The following is a 17,588-nucleotide window of genomic DNA, read 5'->3' on the forward strand; positions in this document are numbered from 1 at the left end:
AGCCGCTCTGTGCTGAGGGGCAGGGGTGAGTAGCAGAGTTGCTCTGAGGGGCAGGGGTGAGTAGCAGAGTTGCTCTGAGGGGCAGGGGTGAGTAGCAGAGTTGCTCTGAGGGGCAGGGGTGAGTAGCAGAGTTGCGCTGCGGGGCAGGGGTGAGTAGCAGAGTTGCGTTGATTCAGCTCATGCTTGGACTCGATCGCAGAGGTCTTTTCGCAGCTCAGGGCCGCCGTGAGCGACCCGGCCGCGGCCCTGCCCTCTCTCCGCACTGACCAGGCCGCCAGAAAATGGCGCCCGCCCTGAGGGCGCAGAGAAGGCGGGAGGGGGCAGGGGGAGGGGGCAGGCGGGAGGGGGCAGGCGGGAGGGGGCAGGCGGGAGGGGGCAGGTTGGACGGAGCGCAGGCGGATCCGAAGCGGATCGAGGGCGGAACCGGTGCGGATGGCGGGCCGGTGGAAGGCGGATCGATGGGCGGACCGATGGGCGGGCGTGTGGGTTGATCGCGGGGCGGAGCTGGGGTCGCCCTGCCCGGGGCCGCGCCGCCCCTGCCGCCGGGCTCCGCGTGGGTGGCGGCCGCGCAGAGCGGAGCCTCCGCGCCCGCAGAGAGGCGGCTGCGGGGCCGGGGCCGCCGGGCCCGGGCTCGGCGGAGCGGCGCGGAACGGAGCATGTCGGCTCTGAGGAGGAAGCTGGGGGATGACTACCAGGTAGTGAGCACCTCGGCCAGCGGCGGTGGGTTGCCGCCGCCCCGGGCGGCCCCGCGGGGGAAGAGGCAGCGGTTCGTGGATAAGAACGGGCGGTGCAACGTGCAGCACGGCAACCTGGGCGGAGAGACCAGCCGCTACCTTTCGGATCTCTTCACCACCTTGGTGGATCTCAAGTGGCGTTGGAATCTCTTCATCTTCATCCTCACCTACACCGTGGCCTGGCTCTTCATGGCCTCCATGTGGTGGGTGATCGCCTACATGCGGGGAGACCTCAACAAGGCGCACGACGACAGCTACACCCCCTGTGTGGCCAACGTCTACAACTTCCCCTCTGCCTTCCTCTTCTTCATAGAGACCGAAGCCACCATCGGCTACGGCTACCGCTACATCACGGACAAATGCCCCGAGGGCATCATCCTCTTCCTCTTCCAGTCCATCCTGGGCTCCATCGTGGATGCCTTCCTCATCGGCTGCATGTTCATCAAGATGTCCCAGCCCAAGAAGAGGGCCGAGACGCTGATGTTCAGCGAGCACGCTGCCATCTCCATGCGGGACGGCAAACTGACCCTCATGTTCCGGGTGGGCAACCTCCGCAACAGCCACATGGTCTCGGCGCAGATCCGCTGCAAGCTGCTCAAAGTAAGTGTCGGTCCCACCACTGCCGCCGCCGCTCCCCTGGGCATGTCCCCTCCTGGCCACTTTCTCGTCTTTCATTCCTTCCAGGGAGGGTAGCGAGACAGTGGGACAGGCTGTGAATGCCCCCTCCCTGGAGGTGTTCAAGGCCAAGTTGGATGGGGCCTTGAGCAACCTGGGGTAGGGGGGAGGTGGCCCTGCCCATGGCAGAGGGGTTGGAACAGGGTGATTTTGAAGGTGCCTTCCAACCTAAACCGTCCTGTAACTCTGTGATTTTGTCATCCTCAGCTCTGCTGTCAGCCTCTCTGGGCTCCCTTCACCGTCCCTCGCTCCTACCTGGGGCTCCCTTCACCGTCCCTCTCTCCTACCTGGGGCTCCCTTCACCGTCCCTCTCTCCTACCTGGGGCTCCCTTCACCGTCCCTCGCTCCTACCTGGGGCTCCCTTCATGTCCCCGAGCTCAGCCATCAGGCACCAGATTCGTTCTCAGCCATCTGGTTCAGCAGCAGCTCTGTAAGAGAGCATTCACATCCAGCCCTGGGTTTGCACGGATGTGTTGCTGGAAACCACCAGATTTCTCCAACGGCATCAGTACTTTGTAGCTTGAATTCCCCAGCCTGCATTTAAAAAGAAAGCTCTCTGGTGGTCTTAGGTTGATGCTTGGACTCGATGATCTTATTAGAGGTCTTTTCCAACCCGAAAAATCCTATGAGGGTATGATTTCTGTGCTTTTTGGGCAACGGTGAGGCCACCCAGGCAGAACTTTATCGATTGGGTGCATGAACTTCATGGGAAGCAGGATGCAGGGGTCAGATGTTTCAAACTCGTGCTGATGGCCCCGGATGTCTGAGGGGAGTTGGAGGCTTATTGGAGATCTTGTCACACACCCCCCGTGTAGCCACAGGGGAGATGGCATAAATGTGGAGGGGGTGGAAGGGGACAGCTTGGCTAATGTTTGATGCATTCAGGGATGTGGGTGTCCTGCCCTCGGGGTGGGTGCTCTGCCCTCAAGGTGGGTGTTCTCCTAGGGTTATGGGTGCCTAGCCCTCAAGGTGGGTGCTGTGGCAGGGGGATGTGCATGCCCTGGCCTTGGGAGGGGTGTCTTGCCCTCAGGATGGGTGCTTAGCAAGGTATGTGGGTGTCCAGCCCTGGAGGTGGGTGCTCTGGAGGGGATGTGGGTGCCCAGCCCTTAGAGTGGATGCTCTGCAAGGGGATTAGGGTGCCTTGCCCATGGGATGAGTGCTCTGAAGAGGATGTGGGTGCTCTGGCAAGGGGATGTAGGTGCCCTGCCCTCAAGATGGGTGCTCTGTGAGGGGATTAGGGTGCTCTGTGAGGGGATTAGGGTGGGCTCGGTGGATTCCCAGAAAGGTATGTGAGTGCTCTGTGCAAGTAGATGTGTGTGCCCAGCCCTCCAAGAGAAGCTCGGCAAGTGATGTGGGTGCCCTGCAGGGTATGTGAGTGCCCATCCTGATGATTTCTGAAGCTGGGTACCAACACTGGAGGAGATGCCCTCGCTGCAGCTCAGCCAGAGCTTTCCTTTCTGAGCAGCCAGCTGGAATCCCAGTTCTGCCGCTCCCCAGCTATCCCTGATTGTTTCCTCCTGTCACAAGTTGAGGCAGTTAATTGAATGACGTCCAATTAGCCTGGTAAGCAATTATCTGGTCACCACGGTGACCCCTCCTACTGCTTTGTGTGAGCAACCCGATAAGAGGGAAGTTGGCCTGGCACATTTAAGGTGGCTCTTGAATAGCTTTAAAGCCTTAAAATTAATCATTTCCATGTCAGATTTTGAGCCCAGCTCTTTAATTTTCAAAGTTAGAGCTTCAAACTTAAGTGTGGCTCCAAAAAAGAAAAAAAAAGAACCATGCTGAACTGGAAATCTACATGAAAGAGCAGCTGCATCACCAAGATTTCCTCTGGTTTTGTGCTGGTGGTGCTGGGATGAAGGTTTTGCAGCTGTTTAAAAATAGGCAGAAGCAGAAAGGAGCTGAGAGAAGGCTGCCAGAGCAGCAGCAGCTTGGACGAAGCAAGCTTGGCCTTGCATCCTGGGCATCCTTTGTGTGAAGCAAAGGCAAATGCCATCTGTGAGCTGTTCCACAGATGTGGGTGCTGGCAGCTGTGTGGTGGCCATCCTGTAGTGTCCTCTGCCCCCAGACTTAGGGTTTTAACTCATCCCAAAGCTTCCCAGACCTTAAGAGCTCCAAAAAGGCAAACAGAAGAGAGAAACAGAAACATAAAATGGTTTGGGTTGGAAGGAATCATCCAGTTCCAACTCCCCTGCTATGGGCAGGGGCACCTTACACAAGACCAAGTTGCTCAAGGCCTCATCCAACCTGGCCTTGAGCACCTCCAGGGAGGGGGCAGCCACAGCCTCCCTGGGCAACCTGTTCCAGTGTCTCACCACCCTCACTGGAAAGAATTTCTTCCTAATCTCCAGTCTAAGCAGAGGACTAAAATGTGTTTTTTTTCTGTGGGTATAATTCTAGGTGGCTCTCAATCTTCTCCAGATGTCTTTGTTGGAGGAGAATGGGGCTTGACCAGGCTTCCTGACCAAAACAAAAGGAGAACCCCCCCCCAGGACTGCAGCAAAGAGTCTTTCCATCTTGCAGGAATATCTGGTAGCGGGGTGAAAAACGCTGCTTTGCTGCTTGCTGCCTTGGTTTGCCTACAGAAACCTTTGCTGCAGAGTTAATGGTGGGGCTGCTCCCAGGGCTTCTGCTGAAATGCTTCTCTTTTGGCAAAAGCTATCAAAAAATGTAAATCCTATGGAAAACAGGATGGCAAAACCTGCCTGCTATTGGAAATCCTGACACAATGGCTTTCATTTTGAGTTTTTCTGCTAAGCTCAGGCCATAGTGAAGGGAAAAAGCAAAGATAAGAGCTTAGAAGTGGGAAGTTAATGACAGAAACTCAGTGGAAAATGATGGAGAATGGAAGCTCTGTGCTGTGAGGCCAGGCTGAGAGAGATGGGCTTGTTCAGCCTGGGGAAGAGAAGCCTCCAGGGAGACTTTCTGGTAGCCTTTCAGTGCTTAAAGGAGCTGATCAGAAAGCTGGGGACAGACTTTTGATCAGGGCCTGTTGTGACAGGACAAGGGGTAAGATAAATTTCCAGCCCAACACCACATCAGAGTGGTCAGGCATTGGAACAGGCTGCTCAGGGATGTGGTGCCATGGTCTAGCCTTGAGCTCTGTTATAAAGAGTTGGACTTGATGATCTGTGAGGTCTCTTCCAACCCTGATGATACTGTGATATTGTGAACTACAAGAGGAAGATTCAGACTGGAGATAAGGAAGAAATGTTTGACACTGAGGGTGAAGAGAGCCTGTCCCAGGTTACCCAAAGATGTGGTAGATGTCCCATCCCTGGAACCATTCCAGGTGAGGTTGTCTGGGACTCTGAGTGACTTGCTGTAATGTCCCTGCTGAGTGCAGGGCTTGGAACTAGGTGATCTTTAAGTCTGACCTTTAAACTGGAGCTAAATGATTTTTTTAAGGGCACTTCCCACCCAAACCATTCCATGATTCAATGAAATGGTGATGAAAATGAGAGTTTCAGACAACTTGGTTGAGGGACATGGATGAGGGAAAGAAAATGATGAGGAAGAATGGTTAAAAATATGTGGGCTGCTGCCTGGGCACCAGGCAGAACCTTGCTCCCACTCCTGTTCTCCCATCACTCACATGAAAGGCCACCAGAAGGTCTCTCTGGAGCCTTCTGTTCTCAGCCTGTGTTCATATGAGAGGTGCTCTAACCCCCTTCATGGCCTCCTCTGGTCTTGCTCCTGTTCATGAGTTCTTCTGTCATCTTCTGAATTGTCTCTGACCCAGAGCCACCATTTTCTTCTGTCCCAAAGCTCACTTGGGTGAACAGGTCTTGGCATCTCCACCACAACAACATCACCCAGGTTTGGGCCAACTTGTGCCTCTCCAGTGACTGTAACAGTGCTGTGGAGGTGTGGGTGGTCTGGTGGGAACCATTCTTTACCTAGAGCTGCTCCTCAGCCTGCCTGTGGGTCCTTATTTGGTGCTTTCCTTGTGGCTTTTGTCTTTTTTTTTTAACTGAAAACTCGACTTCTCTCTGAAGAAAGAACAAACAAAGCCCTGCAGGCAGCAGATTTATGCAGATGTGCTCTAGATGTTTCTGGGCTCTGATGGCTTTGCCTAAAAGTGGGTGTGCTGGGCTGGGGGAGCAGAGGAAAGGGGAATCCATCTGTATTTTTTTACCCACCCAAATCAAAGCAGGTTCCTCAGCCAAGACTTGCTGGTAGCAGTGAAACACCTCATTGTTTGTTTGGGATTAGATTTCCATCAAACCCAGCCACCCTTCAGGGAAAACAGTAAAAATAGAAACCAAATCCTCAGCGAGGAGAATAATCCCTTTTTCGCTCTGTCTGCTGCCTTCTGCTTTTGGGCTCCCTGCAGCCTCTCCACCTGAGCCCCATCACCTCCCATGGCACACACCAGTGACCCCCTGCACCAATATGGCTGGGAAGCAGCTCTAGACAGAAGGAGCTGGGAGTGCTGGGGGACAGTGAGGTTCCCTGGGAGTCAGCAATGTGCCCTTGTGGCCAGCAAGGCCACTGGTCTCCTGGGGTGCATGAGTATGGCCAGCAGGTCAAGGGAGATTCTTCTCCCCCTCTACTTTGCCCTAGGGAGGCCACCTCTGGAGCCCTGGGTCCAATTCTGGGCTCCCCAGTTCAAGAGACAGGGAACTGCTGGAGAGAGTCCGGTGGAGGCTGCAAAGGTCTTGGAGGGCCTGGAGCATCTCTGTGAGGAGGAAAGGCTGAGAGCCCTGGGGCTGTGGAGCCTGCAGAAGAGCAGCTCCGTGAGGGATCTGCTCAGTGCTCAGCAACAGATAAAGGACCTGTGGGGGACAGGAGGCTGGGGCCAGACTCTTGTCAGTGGTGCGCAGTAATAAGGTTGTGGGCACAAACTGGAAGCCAGGAGGTTCCATCTGAAGATGAGGAGAAACTTCTTTATTGTGAGGGTGTTGTAGGCCTGGAGCAGGCTGCCCAGAGAGGTTGTGAAGTCTCCTTGTTTGGGGAGCTTCCAAGCTCAGCCTGGCATTGTCATGCTGAGCAAGCTGCTGTGGGTGCCCCTGGTGTTTCAGGGAGATTGGACTAGATGATCCCCAGAGGTCTCTTCCAATCCCCACCATTCTGGGATTCTGGGATCATTGTATCAGAGGAAAGGTTAGAACAAAGGTGATACTTTTCCCTTCCTGTGCAGTTAGTTGTGCTGCAGTGAAAAAAAAACCCAACCCATTTCAAGTCAGAGAGGTTGCTCAGTGTGGGGTTTCACCTAGCTGAAGAGATTGGGGTGATGGATATGCATCTCAGTGAGAGATTCCATGTTGAGTTTTGACTCTGATGAATCCAGCAGCTTCTAAAGCTGCTTTTAAAGCCTGAGCCTCAAAAAAAAACAGAGAATGGTTTTGTTGGTAAAGACCTTTCAGATCATCAGGTCCAATCATTAACCCAGCACTGCCAGGTCACCAGCAAACCATGTCCTTCAGCACCACATCTCCACAGCTTTTCAGTCCCTCTAGGAGTGGGGCCTCCAACACTGCCCTGGGCAGCCTTGTCCAGGATTTTACAACTCTTGGGGGGAAGCAATTGCTCCTAATCATCCTAATTTTTCCTAATATAAGTTCCTATAATAAATGTACTGACCAGGAGGGGCTGGAACATTCTGTTCCTGCCTGTTCATATCATGGGGAGAAGAAATCAAAGCTGGGGCTGGTCTCTTCTCACAGGTAATTGGAGACAGAATAAGGGAGAATGGCCTCAAGCTGAGGCTGGGGAGTTTAGACTGGACATTGGGAAAATGGTTTTCATGGAGAGAGTGGTCAGGGACTGGAATGAGCTGCCCAGGGAGGTGGTGGAGTCACTCACCCTGGATGTATTTGAGGGTACTTTGGATGTGTTACTTAGGGAGGCCTGGAGCACAGCCCTGTGAGGAGAGGCTGAGGGAGCTGGGGATGTGCAGCCTGAAGAAGAGGAGGCTCAGGGCAGAGCTCATTGCTGTCTACAAGTACCTGAAGGGAGGCTGTAGCCAGGTGGGGTTGGGCTCTTTCTGCCAGGCAAGCAGCAACAGAAGAAGGGGACAGAGTCTCAAGTTGTGCCAGGAGAGGTCTAGGCTGGATGTTGTTAGGAAGTTGTTGTCAGAGAGAGTGATTGGCATTGGAATGGGCTGCCCAGGGAGGTGGTGGAGTTGCTGTGCCTGGAGGTGTTCAAGCCAACCCTGGCTGAGGCACTTAGTGCCATGGTCTGGTTGATTGTTTAGGGCTGGCTGCTAGGTTGGACTGGATGAGCCTGGAGATCTTGTCCAACCTGGCTGATTCTATGATATGGTTTAAGGTGAATCTTGCAGAGTAGGGTTATAGGTTGGGCTTGGTGTTCCTGGGGGCTTTGCCAACCTGGATACTTCTGTGATTCTGGAGAGGGAGAGTTTGGGCAGGGCTGTGCTGAGGACAATTCTCCTCATGGGCTAGGGACACGAAAGTGTAGCTTGCAAAGAGGTGGATGAGTCTGAATTTGAAATTTTGGCCCTTAATGCAGTTTTTTATGGGCTTGTTTCCTAGCTTTGAAATGTGGTTTGTTGTCTCCTAGCAGAGAAGCAGAAGAGCATCATTTTCCAGGCTTCCTTTGTCCAAAGGACAGTGATCTAAGAGCTTCCCCGGAGAACTGCCTGCTCAGCTGATTCCAGGCTGACGTCGCTTGTTGTTAGCCAGTGCTGGGGAATGAGCTGTGAGGGGAGAAGATGGTCATGAATCCAACTGCTGCTGCTATCTGCAAGGAGTTCATGACCCAGGAGGGTGCTTGCAAAGAGTTGATGGCCAGAGAGGGAGACTGGAGGTGGCTGTGAGCCCTCACCTGCTGTGGTGGTGTCACAGTATCGATTTGAGAAGGTGCTTGGTATCTGAAGGGAAGAGCAGTGAAGCTGGTGAAGGGTCTGGAGAACAAACCCTGTGAGGAGTGGCTGAGGGAACTGGGGTTGGTTGGTCTGGGGAAGAGGAGGCTGAGGAGACACCTCATTCCACTCTAGAGCTCCCTGAAAGGAGACTGGAGCCAGGTGTGGGTTGGTTTCTTCTCCCTAGTATCAAGTGATAGGATGAGAAGTCATAGAATGGTTTGGCTGAAAGGGACCTTTAAGATCACAACACTTTGCCATGGGCAGAGACATCTTCCACCAGGCCTTGAACATCTCCAGGGATGGGACATCCACAGCTTCTTTGGGCAACCTGAGACAGGATCTCACCACCCCCAGTGTCAAACATTTCTCCCTTCTCTCCAGTCTGAATCTCCCTCTTTTATCTCAGACCATCATCCCTTGTCCTGTCACAACAGGACCTGCTCAAAAGTCTGTCCCTATCTTTCTGATCACCCCTTTAAGCACTGAAAGGCCATCAGAAGGTCTTCTGGAGCCTTCTTTTTCCAGGCTGAACAACCCCAGCTCTCTCAGCCTGGCCTCACAGCAGAGGGCTTCCAGCACTTGGGCAATTTTTGTGGCCTCCCCTGCCTCACTCTAACAGGTCCATGTCTTTCTTCCTGTAATGAAACACAGAATTGTTTGGGTTGCAAAAATCCTCTAAGAGCATCAAGTCCAACTTTAAACCCAACACCACCATGGCCACTAAACCATGTCCCAAGTGTCATGTCTCCATGTTTCTTGAACACCTCCAAGGATGGTGACTCCACCACCTCCCTGGGCAGCCTGTTCGATGGTCTCAAGTTGTGCCCGGGGAAGTCTAGGCTGAATGTTAGGAGGAAGTTCTGCACAGAGAGAGTGATTGGCATTGGAATGGGCTGCCCAGGGAGGTGGTGGAGTCACTGTCCCTGGAGGTGTTGAAGCAAAGCCTGGATGAGGCACTTAGTGCCATGGTCTGGTTGACTGGCTAGGGCTGGGTGCTAGGTTGGACTGGATGAGCTTGGAGGTCTCTTCCAACCTGGTTGATTCTATGATTCTATGATTTTCCCCTCTCTCAAGGCCATGGGGCTGGCCTGGGGGTTGCCCCCTGTGGCAGCAGGGATGTGAGATGCTTTTGTGGTGCCTCAGTGATGGCTGCTCCAGCAGTGACCTCTCTCTCTCTCTATCTCTCCCTCATCCAGTCTCGCCAGACTCCAGAGGGCGAGTTCCTCCCGTTGGATCAGCTGGAGCTGGACGTGGGCTTCAGCACAGGGGCTGACCAGCTTTTCCTGGTGTCCCCACTCACCATCTGCCACGTGATAGATGCCAAGAGCCCCTTCTATGACCTCTCCCAGCGCAGCATGCAAACGGAGCAGTTCGAGATCGTTGTCATCCTGGAGGGCATTGTGGAGACCACAGGTGAGCAGACAAAAGCAAAGGCTCCATGGGGCAGATGTCACCTTGCAGGTCTCGCCCACGCTTGCCTCTGATTGTCCTTTAATCCAACAGCATGCTCCAAAAGCTTTCTTGAGTTGTGTTTGCCTACAAAGTGCAAATGCTTGAGGGATTTTCTGTGCTGTGTCTGTTACCAAGGTGATGCAAAGAGGAGAAACCTCTGTGGTGGCTGCCAGGGATGCCGTGATGGGTTCCAGGAGGAATGTTTCTGCACCAACCAGGGTTTGCTTCCCAGGCTGTTGCCTGCTGCAGGGCAAGGCTTAGAGGGAATATTCACAGTGGCTGTGATCATTTGATCATTTATGTTCTTTACAGTGAGGGTGGTGAGACCCTGGCACAGGTTTCCCAGGGAGGTTGTGAAGGACAGAAGCACAGAATGTGATCTTTGATCACATTCTGTGCTTCTGTCCTCCACAACCTCCCTGGAGGTGTTCAAGGCCAGGTTGGACGAGGCCTTGAGCGACCTGTTCTAGTGGGAGGTGTCCCTGCCTATGGCAGGGAGTTGGAACTGGCTGAGCTTTGAGGTCCCTTCCAACCTAAACCATTCTGTGATTTCTTGGGTTCATATATTTGTATCCAAGTGTTTTCCATAGGTTCCCCATGAACTGGCAATGTGCCTTTATTGCCAGCAAGGCAAATGGTCTCCTGGGGGGCATGAAGAGGAGTGTGGGCAGCTGGTTGAGGGAGGTTCCCCCCTTTACTACTGAGGCCACATCTGGAGGCCTGGGTTCAGTTCTGGGCTCCCCAGTTCAAGAGGGACAGGGAACTACTGAAGAGTGTCCAGTGGAAGCTATGAAAGTGCTCAAGAGCCTGAAGCATCTCCGTGAGGAGGAAAGGCTGAGAGCCCTGGGGCTGTGGAGCCTGCAGAAGAGCAGCCCCAGAGGGGAGATCTGCTCAGTGCTCAGCAAGAGCTAAAGGAGTTGTGGGGGGCAAGAGGCTGGGGCCAGACTCTTCTCAGTGGTGCCCAGGGACAGGAATAGGGGCACAAACTGAAAGCCAGGAGGTTCATCCTGAAGATGAAGAGAAAGTTGTTTATTGTGAGGGTGCTGGAGGCCTGGAGCAGGCTGCCCAGAGAGGTTCTGGAGTCTGGAGAGCTTCCCACCCCAGCTGGGCATTGTGCTGCTGATCAAGCTGCTGTGGGTGCTCCTGCTTTAGTAGGAGGCATTGGATGATCTCCAGAGGTCCATTCCACCTCCCCCACCATGCTGAGATTTGGGGATTCAATGACAATTCCAGGATATTTCTAGGAAAACTCCCTGCTCATGGAAGGGTTTCAGTGCTGATGTTCAGACCAGGGATCTCCAGGTTGGTTGGCTGTGTTTTTCCTGTTTGCTTTTGTCAAACACAAAACAGCTCTACAAAATTTAAGGTGATTTTTTCCAGTAGCTCATTTGATTTTTAAAACAAAGTGATGTGTTTGTGTACTTTGGAGCTTCTGTTTGTAAATATTTCAGGCTCTGAAATTATCCATGATGGGGAAAAAAAAATGAGCAACATAGGAAAAGCCCAAAAGGAGGAATTTTCTGTCTCTGGAAAGCCCAACTTATATAAGCTTGCAAATTTTGTGACCTAGTTTGGTTTTTTTTCCCAAGATGAGATGAATTTTGGGTAAAACAGAGCAAAAATGTGCTCTATCTTGATGCAACACAGAAGGATGAAAGGGTTTGGAAGCTAAAAACTGAGGGAGGAAAGAGAGAGTGCAGAGCTGGAGGGCAGCTGGGCTGGAAGAGAAGCAGGGAGCAGCAGCTACAAACTGGAATGTAGAAGGTTTCACCTCAACATGAGGAGAAACTTCTTTACAGTGAGGGTGACAGAGCCCTGGAACAGGCTGCCCAGAGAGGTTGTGGAGTCATTTTCTCTGCAGACTTTCCAACCCCACCTGGATGCATTCCTGTGTGAACTAACCTAGGGGATCCTGCTTTGGCAGGGAGGTTGGATTCAGTGATCTCTGGAGGTCTCTTCCAACCTCTAAAGTTGTGAGATTCTGTGATGGAAGAGGTGTAAAGACAAAGCTGGAGATCCTGCAGAAGGTGGTGAAACCTTGCTTTATGATACAAGCTCTAGGGGGTTTATTTTAAGCTGGAGCACTTCCCACTAATGGTTTCCAGCAGGTAGCTTTAGCTGAAATGGGCTCAGGTAAGGAGAGCAAGGAGGGAATGACCAAACTCAGCTGAAGGATGTTCTTCTGCTGAGCAGGACACTAAGGAGATTAGAAGCCTGCAGACTGTCAGGAGCCAATTGTCTCCCAGTAGATTCTTTAGTGCAGTTTCCACCTCTTCCAGGCTCCAAACTTGGGGCAGAGCAGCTGGAAAGTGCCCAGTGGAAAAGGACCCAAGAGTGCTGGTTGACAGCAGCTGAAGATTAGCCACTGTGTGCCTAAGTGGCTAGGTCATCAGCATCCTGGCATGGGTGAATCAGCAAGAGTGTGGCCAGCAGGTATAGGGTAGGGATTGACCCCCAGTATTGAGCACTGCTGAGGCTGCACCTCACATCTTGGGGTCAGTTTTGGGCCCTGCAGTCCAAGAGGCACATTGAGGAGCTGTGCAGGTTCAGAGAAGGGCAACAAAGCTGGAGAAAGGTCTAGCCCAGATTGCCCAGGATCACACCCAGGTGGGTTTGGGTGCTCTCCAGAGGAGGAGACTTCACAGCCTCTCTGGGTAGCCTGCTCCAGGCTTCCAGCACCCTTACAGCAGAGGTTTTTCCTCATCTTTGGGATGAACTTCCTGGCTTCCAGTTTGTGCCCACTGCCTCTTTTCTTGTTCCTGGGCACCACTGACAAGAGTCTGGCCCCAGCCTCTTGCCTCCCCACAGGGCCTTCAGCTCCTGCTGGACATTGATCTGATCCCCTCTGGGGCTGCTCTTCTGCAGGCTCCACAGCCCCAGGGCTCTCAGCCTTTGCTCCTCACAGAGATGCTCCAGGCCCCTCAGCAGCTTTGCAGCCTCCTCTTGACTCTCTCCAGCAGTTTCCTGTCTCTCTTGCACTGGGCAGCCCAGCACTGGACACTGTGACTCTCACTTGTTTGGAATAGGCTGCTGGTTTGGTTTGGTGTAGCCAGGCCCTTTGTTGGTTTATTTTGAGCTCATACATCTGAAAAGGCTTTTCCCAGGAGTTTTGGTTGTGTATGGCTGGAGAGAGTGCAGTGCTGGTGGATCTCAGGGGGCTGAGCGAGGCTGATTGATCTGCCTGTGGTTCAGGAGAGGCCTGTGGATGATGAATGCACAGCCTGTGAGAAGTAGGTTGGAGGAAGATTAAATAAAGTGTGGTGGATTTGCAAATGAGGCAAGGATACAGCTGAGAGGGTTGGAAGAGAGGATTGAGCTTGGAAATTCTTTGCAGTGAGGGTGGTGAGACACTGGAACCAGGTTGCTTAGGGAGGTCATGGATGCCCCCTCCCTGGAGGTGTTCATGCCACGTTGGATGAGGCCTTGAGCAACGTGGTCTAGTGGAAGGTGTCCCTGCCCATGGCAGGGGATTGACACTGGGTGATCTTTAAGGTCCCTTTCAACCCAAACCATTCTGTGATTTACTTGGTCCATGTTATTCCTGTTGCAGTCTCTGCTGTCACCACCGGGTGTGGGTCAGGGTGCAAGTGCCTTACAAATCCCCAGAAGCATCAGAAGATACTGAATGGTTCTCATATTTAGCCTTTATATTGATAATCACAGAATGCAGCAGGTTGGAAGGGACCCTCAAAGGTCATCTTGGCCAACCCACTGCAGTCATCAGGGACAGCTCTGAGTAGAGCAGGTTGCTCAGAGGTCCATCAAGTTTGACTTTGAATGTCTGCAGAGATGGGACCTCCACCACATCCCTGGGAAACCTGTTCCAGTGTTCCACCACCCTCGTTGTGAAGAACTTCCTCCTTGTGTCCTACCTAAATCTCCCCTGCTCCAAATTCAAACCACTGCCCCTCCTTCTACCACCACAGTCCCTCCCCAGCCTTCCTGCAGGTCCCCTTCAGATAATGAAAAGCAGCTCAAATGTCTTCCTGGTGCCTTCTGTCCTCTAGGCTAAACAGTCCCAGCTCTCCCAGCCTGTCTTTGTAGGAGGGGTCCTCCAGCCCTCTGATCATCTTTGTCCCAGTCTTACAATAAATGAGCATTTTGGAATCTTCCCAGCACTGGACAGGAATCTCATCTGTTTTCTACAGCAAGGTAGATTTAGGTTGGACATCAGGAGGAAGCTTTTCACAGTGAGGTTGGTGGAGCACTGAAACAGCTCCAGAGGTGTGGAGACTTTCAAAGTCAAAGTTTAATGTGAGCCTCAGCAATCTGCTGTAGTTGAAAGTGTCCCTGCTGACCCCAGGGGGGTTGGAGAAGATAACCTTTGAGGGTCCCTTCTAACCTGCTGCATTCTAAGATTCTGATAGTGACTTAGAGAGACTCTTGGTTTTCCTTCATCAGGTGCTTCTGAAGACTCTCTTTTGCCTTTGTTTGCTTCTTTAATCAGTTAACTTTTGCTGTGCACTGTCACCAGGGGCTGTAAAGAGTTAGTAAATATATACAAGAAATGTTGGGTTGAGTGTCTGGGGGGGACAATAAAGAGTTGGTGGGGGGAGAGAGGTTTGGAGGACTCTAATGAGTTGTTTTAAGCAGGATCTTCTTGCTTAGAAATCCCACTTGGCTGATTAAAATCCCCTTTTCCTCTGCCTTCTCTCATTAAATCAGATAAAAAATGATTTCTCATGGATGCCTCCCAACTTGATTCAGTTAATTTACTGCCTCCTCACTGCAATTTTAATTTCAGGGAAATATCAACACTTCTTTCTTGCTTTTCCTTACCCTCCTTAATTACAGCTTTTAGGTTGTTTAGATAAAGAACACATTGAAAGTGGGAAGTACATCCCGAGAGGGAAGGAAAGCAGCATCTTCAGGCCCTCTGGGACCTCTGTGCTGAGCATGGCCCTTTACACCAGCTCTGTCTTTTAGCAAACAGAAGTAAAATATCTCAGAGGACTCCTTGGACATTGAGGGGCTGGAGCAGGTCCAGAGAAAGGCAGCAAAGCTGGTGAAGGGTCTGGAGAACAAGGCTGGTGAGGAGCAGCTGAGGGAGCTGGGAGTGTTTAGGCTGGAGAAGAGGAGGCTGAGGGGAGACCTTATTGCTCTCTGTAACTCCCTGAAAGGAGTTTGGATTGAGGTGGGGATTGATCAACATCCTGTGATGTCCCAAGGAACAAGTGATAGGACAGAGGAAACAGCTTCACGTTGCCCCAGGGGAGGTTTAGGTTGGACATAAGGAACAATTTCTTCCACAGAAGGGTAGTCAAGGCCTAGTCAAAGCTGCCCAGGGCAGTGGTGGAGTCCCCATCCCTGGAGGAGTTGTGAAGCCATGGAGATGTGGTGCTGAGCTCGGGTTGTGGTTTAGTGCTGACCTGGCAGTGCTGGGTTAATGATTGGACTGGATGATTCTAAAGGTCTCTTCCAACCTTAATGATTCCATGATCTATAAATGGACACAAGTGATCCAATAAACTTGTGATTCAAGATGGAATAAGTGACAGACAGACAGGAAATGACCTAAAGTGTCAGCAGGAGAGGTTTAGGTTGGGCATGAGGAACAATTTCTTTGCTGCAAGAGCAGTCAGGCACTGGAGCAGGCTGCCCAGGGAGGTGCTGGAGTCACCATCCCTGGAGGTGTTGAAGATACTGGAATGGGCTGCCCGGGGAGGTGGTGGAGTTGCCATCCCTGGAGTTGTTCAAGGCAGGATTGGACGTGGCACTTGGTGCCATGGTCTAGCCTTGAGCTCTGTGGTAAAGGGTTGGACTTGATGATCTGTGAGGTCTCTTCCAACCTTGATGATACTGTGATACTGTGAGATCTGTGGCCATGGCACTGTGGGACACAGTTTAATGACCATGGTGGTGTTGGGTTGGTGCTTACACTCAATGATCTTAGAGGTGTCTCTTCCAACCAAAACAATTCTATGATTCTTCTATGACATTTCTCAGGAGGTCATGGCCTTGGATGCTCGAGGTGACAATGGATAGTTCCTGCCTCTCCTTTCTACTTCCTGCATGACCATCAGACTAAACTTCCTGTGTGATGAGCATCCTGGGGTCATCCCAATACCAGGCCTCAGGAGCTTTCCCTGGGGAACACTGGAAGGGATGGCTATGGGCTTTGGTTTGGTTGAGTTTGATGTTTTGCAGGTTCAATTTGGTCGAGTTCCATGTTTTGCAGGTTCAGTTTGGTCGAGTTCCATGTTTTGCAGGTTCAATTTGGTCAAGTTCCCCATTTTTTGGGTCCAGTCTGGTCAAGTTCCATGTTTTTCAGGTTTAGTCTGATTGAGTTCCTTGTTTTTCAGGTTCAGTCTGATTGAGTTCCATGTTTTGCAGGTTTATTTGGTCGAGTTCCCTGCTTTTCAGGTCCAGTCTGGTCAAGTTCCATGCTTTGCAGGTTTAATTTGGTTGAGTTCCATGTTTTGCAGGTTCAGTTTGGTCGAGTTCCATGTTTTGCAGGTTTAATTTGGTTGAGTTCCCTGCTTTTCAGGTCCAGTCTGATCAAGTTCCATGTTTTGCAGGTTTAATTTGGTTGAGTTCCATGTTTTGCAGGCTCAGTTTGGTCGAGTTCCATGTTTTGCAGGTTTTATTTGGTCGAGTTCCATGTTTTGCAGGTTTTATTTGGTCGAGTTCCATGTTTTGCAGGTTTAATTTGGTTGAGTTCCCTGTTTTTCAGGTTCAGTCTGATTGAGTTCCATGTTTTGCAGGTTCAGTTTGGTCGAGTTCCCTGTTATTCAGGTCCAGCCTGGTCGAGTTCCATGTTTTGCAGGCTCAGTCTGATCAAGTTCCCTGTTTTGCAGCTTCAGTTTGGTCGAGTTCCATGTTTTTCAGGTTCAGTCTGGTTGAGATCCATGTTTTGGTGTGTCAGCCACAGGGAGAGCTTCTCAGCTGAGGCATTCAGAGGGCTTTTCAGAACCTGGAGATAGTTGTGATTCATGAGGCTAATTGCTAATCATTTGGGATTATTTTTGGTCTGTCTCCAACCCCTCCATGATTCTGATAACCTGTAATTTGGAGGAACACTCAAAGGCTTTATTTTCCAAACCCTATTGTCCTGATTTCACATTATTGTGATGGAGGATTTTCAGCTCCCTTGGCAGCAAACCACCTTGGTGGTGTACATGAGGAGAACAGGGTTTGACTCTCAATGTTGGATTCCCCTTCTGGGGCTTGATTTCAGGAGCATGAAGCCTTTTACACTTGCTGTGACTTTCCCTACTGCTGCCTCTGTGCAAAATCTGTCAGTGGAAAAACCAATATTTGCTGGGGAGGACGTTCAGCACTGTCACGCTGAGGTTGGGCTGGAGTTGGGACCTTCATTGCCCAGCTCTCCTCTCCTGCAGCTGTGGCTCAGGTGCTGCACAGCCAAAGGGCTCAGCTGGAGCAGGAGGAGGAGGAACAAAAGCATTTTTTCATGCTAATGAGAAGATTGAAGGTTCTGTAGCAAAAGTGTTTGGGTTTGTGAGGTAAAAGGAGGTAAAGCTGTGAGAGAATGGCTTTAGGCAGTGGTTGGACTCATGGTTTTAAAGGCCTTTTTCTACCAGGAGGATTCTGATTCAACCTATGGAACAGGCTGCCCAGGGAGGTGATGGAGTCACCATACCTGATAGGGTTTCAAAGCCTATCAGGTGTCCAAGGAACGTGTGGACATGGCACCTTGGGACATGGGTTAATGGCCATGGTAGTGTTGAGTTGAAGGTTGGACTCAATGATCTTAGAGGGCTCTTCCAAGTGAAACAATTCTATGGTTCTGGGATTCAGTTCCAGGAATTTTGGTATCTCCATCCTCTATGCACCTTGTAGCTGTTGTATCTGGGATAACTCATCCCACCTCCTCCTGCAAGTTCCCAAAGGACCAGACTGCACAAGTGAAAGCCTGCAGGGCTGTTTCTCTTTCT

General features: G+C 51.6%; 1 protein-coding gene across 2 annotated transcripts in view; it reads left to right on the forward strand.

Annotated features, from left to right (window-relative positions):
* Positions 1 to 551: 551 nt before the first annotated feature.
* Positions 552 to 17,588, forward strand: part of KCNJ3 (potassium inwardly rectifying channel subfamily J member 3) — a 43,752-nt gene continuing 26,715 nt past the window's right edge. For both annotated transcript variants that reach the window (XM_064155165.1, XM_064155174.1), the window contains exons 1-2: positions 552 to 1,334; positions 9,438 to 9,654. In XM_064155165.1, the coding sequence (XP_064011235.1) occupies positions 657 to 1,334; positions 9,438 to 9,654 (895 nt within the window). In that variant the 5' untranslated portion in view covers positions 552 to 656. The remainder of the gene's footprint in view (positions 1,335 to 9,437; positions 9,655 to 17,588) is intronic.

The sequence above is a fragment of the Pogoniulus pusillus genome, chromosome 2 (assembly GCF_015220805.1).
Source record: "Pogoniulus pusillus isolate bPogPus1 chromosome 2, bPogPus1.pri, whole genome shotgun sequence".
NCBI lineage: Eukaryota > Metazoa > Chordata > Aves > Piciformes > Lybiidae > Pogoniulus > Pogoniulus pusillus.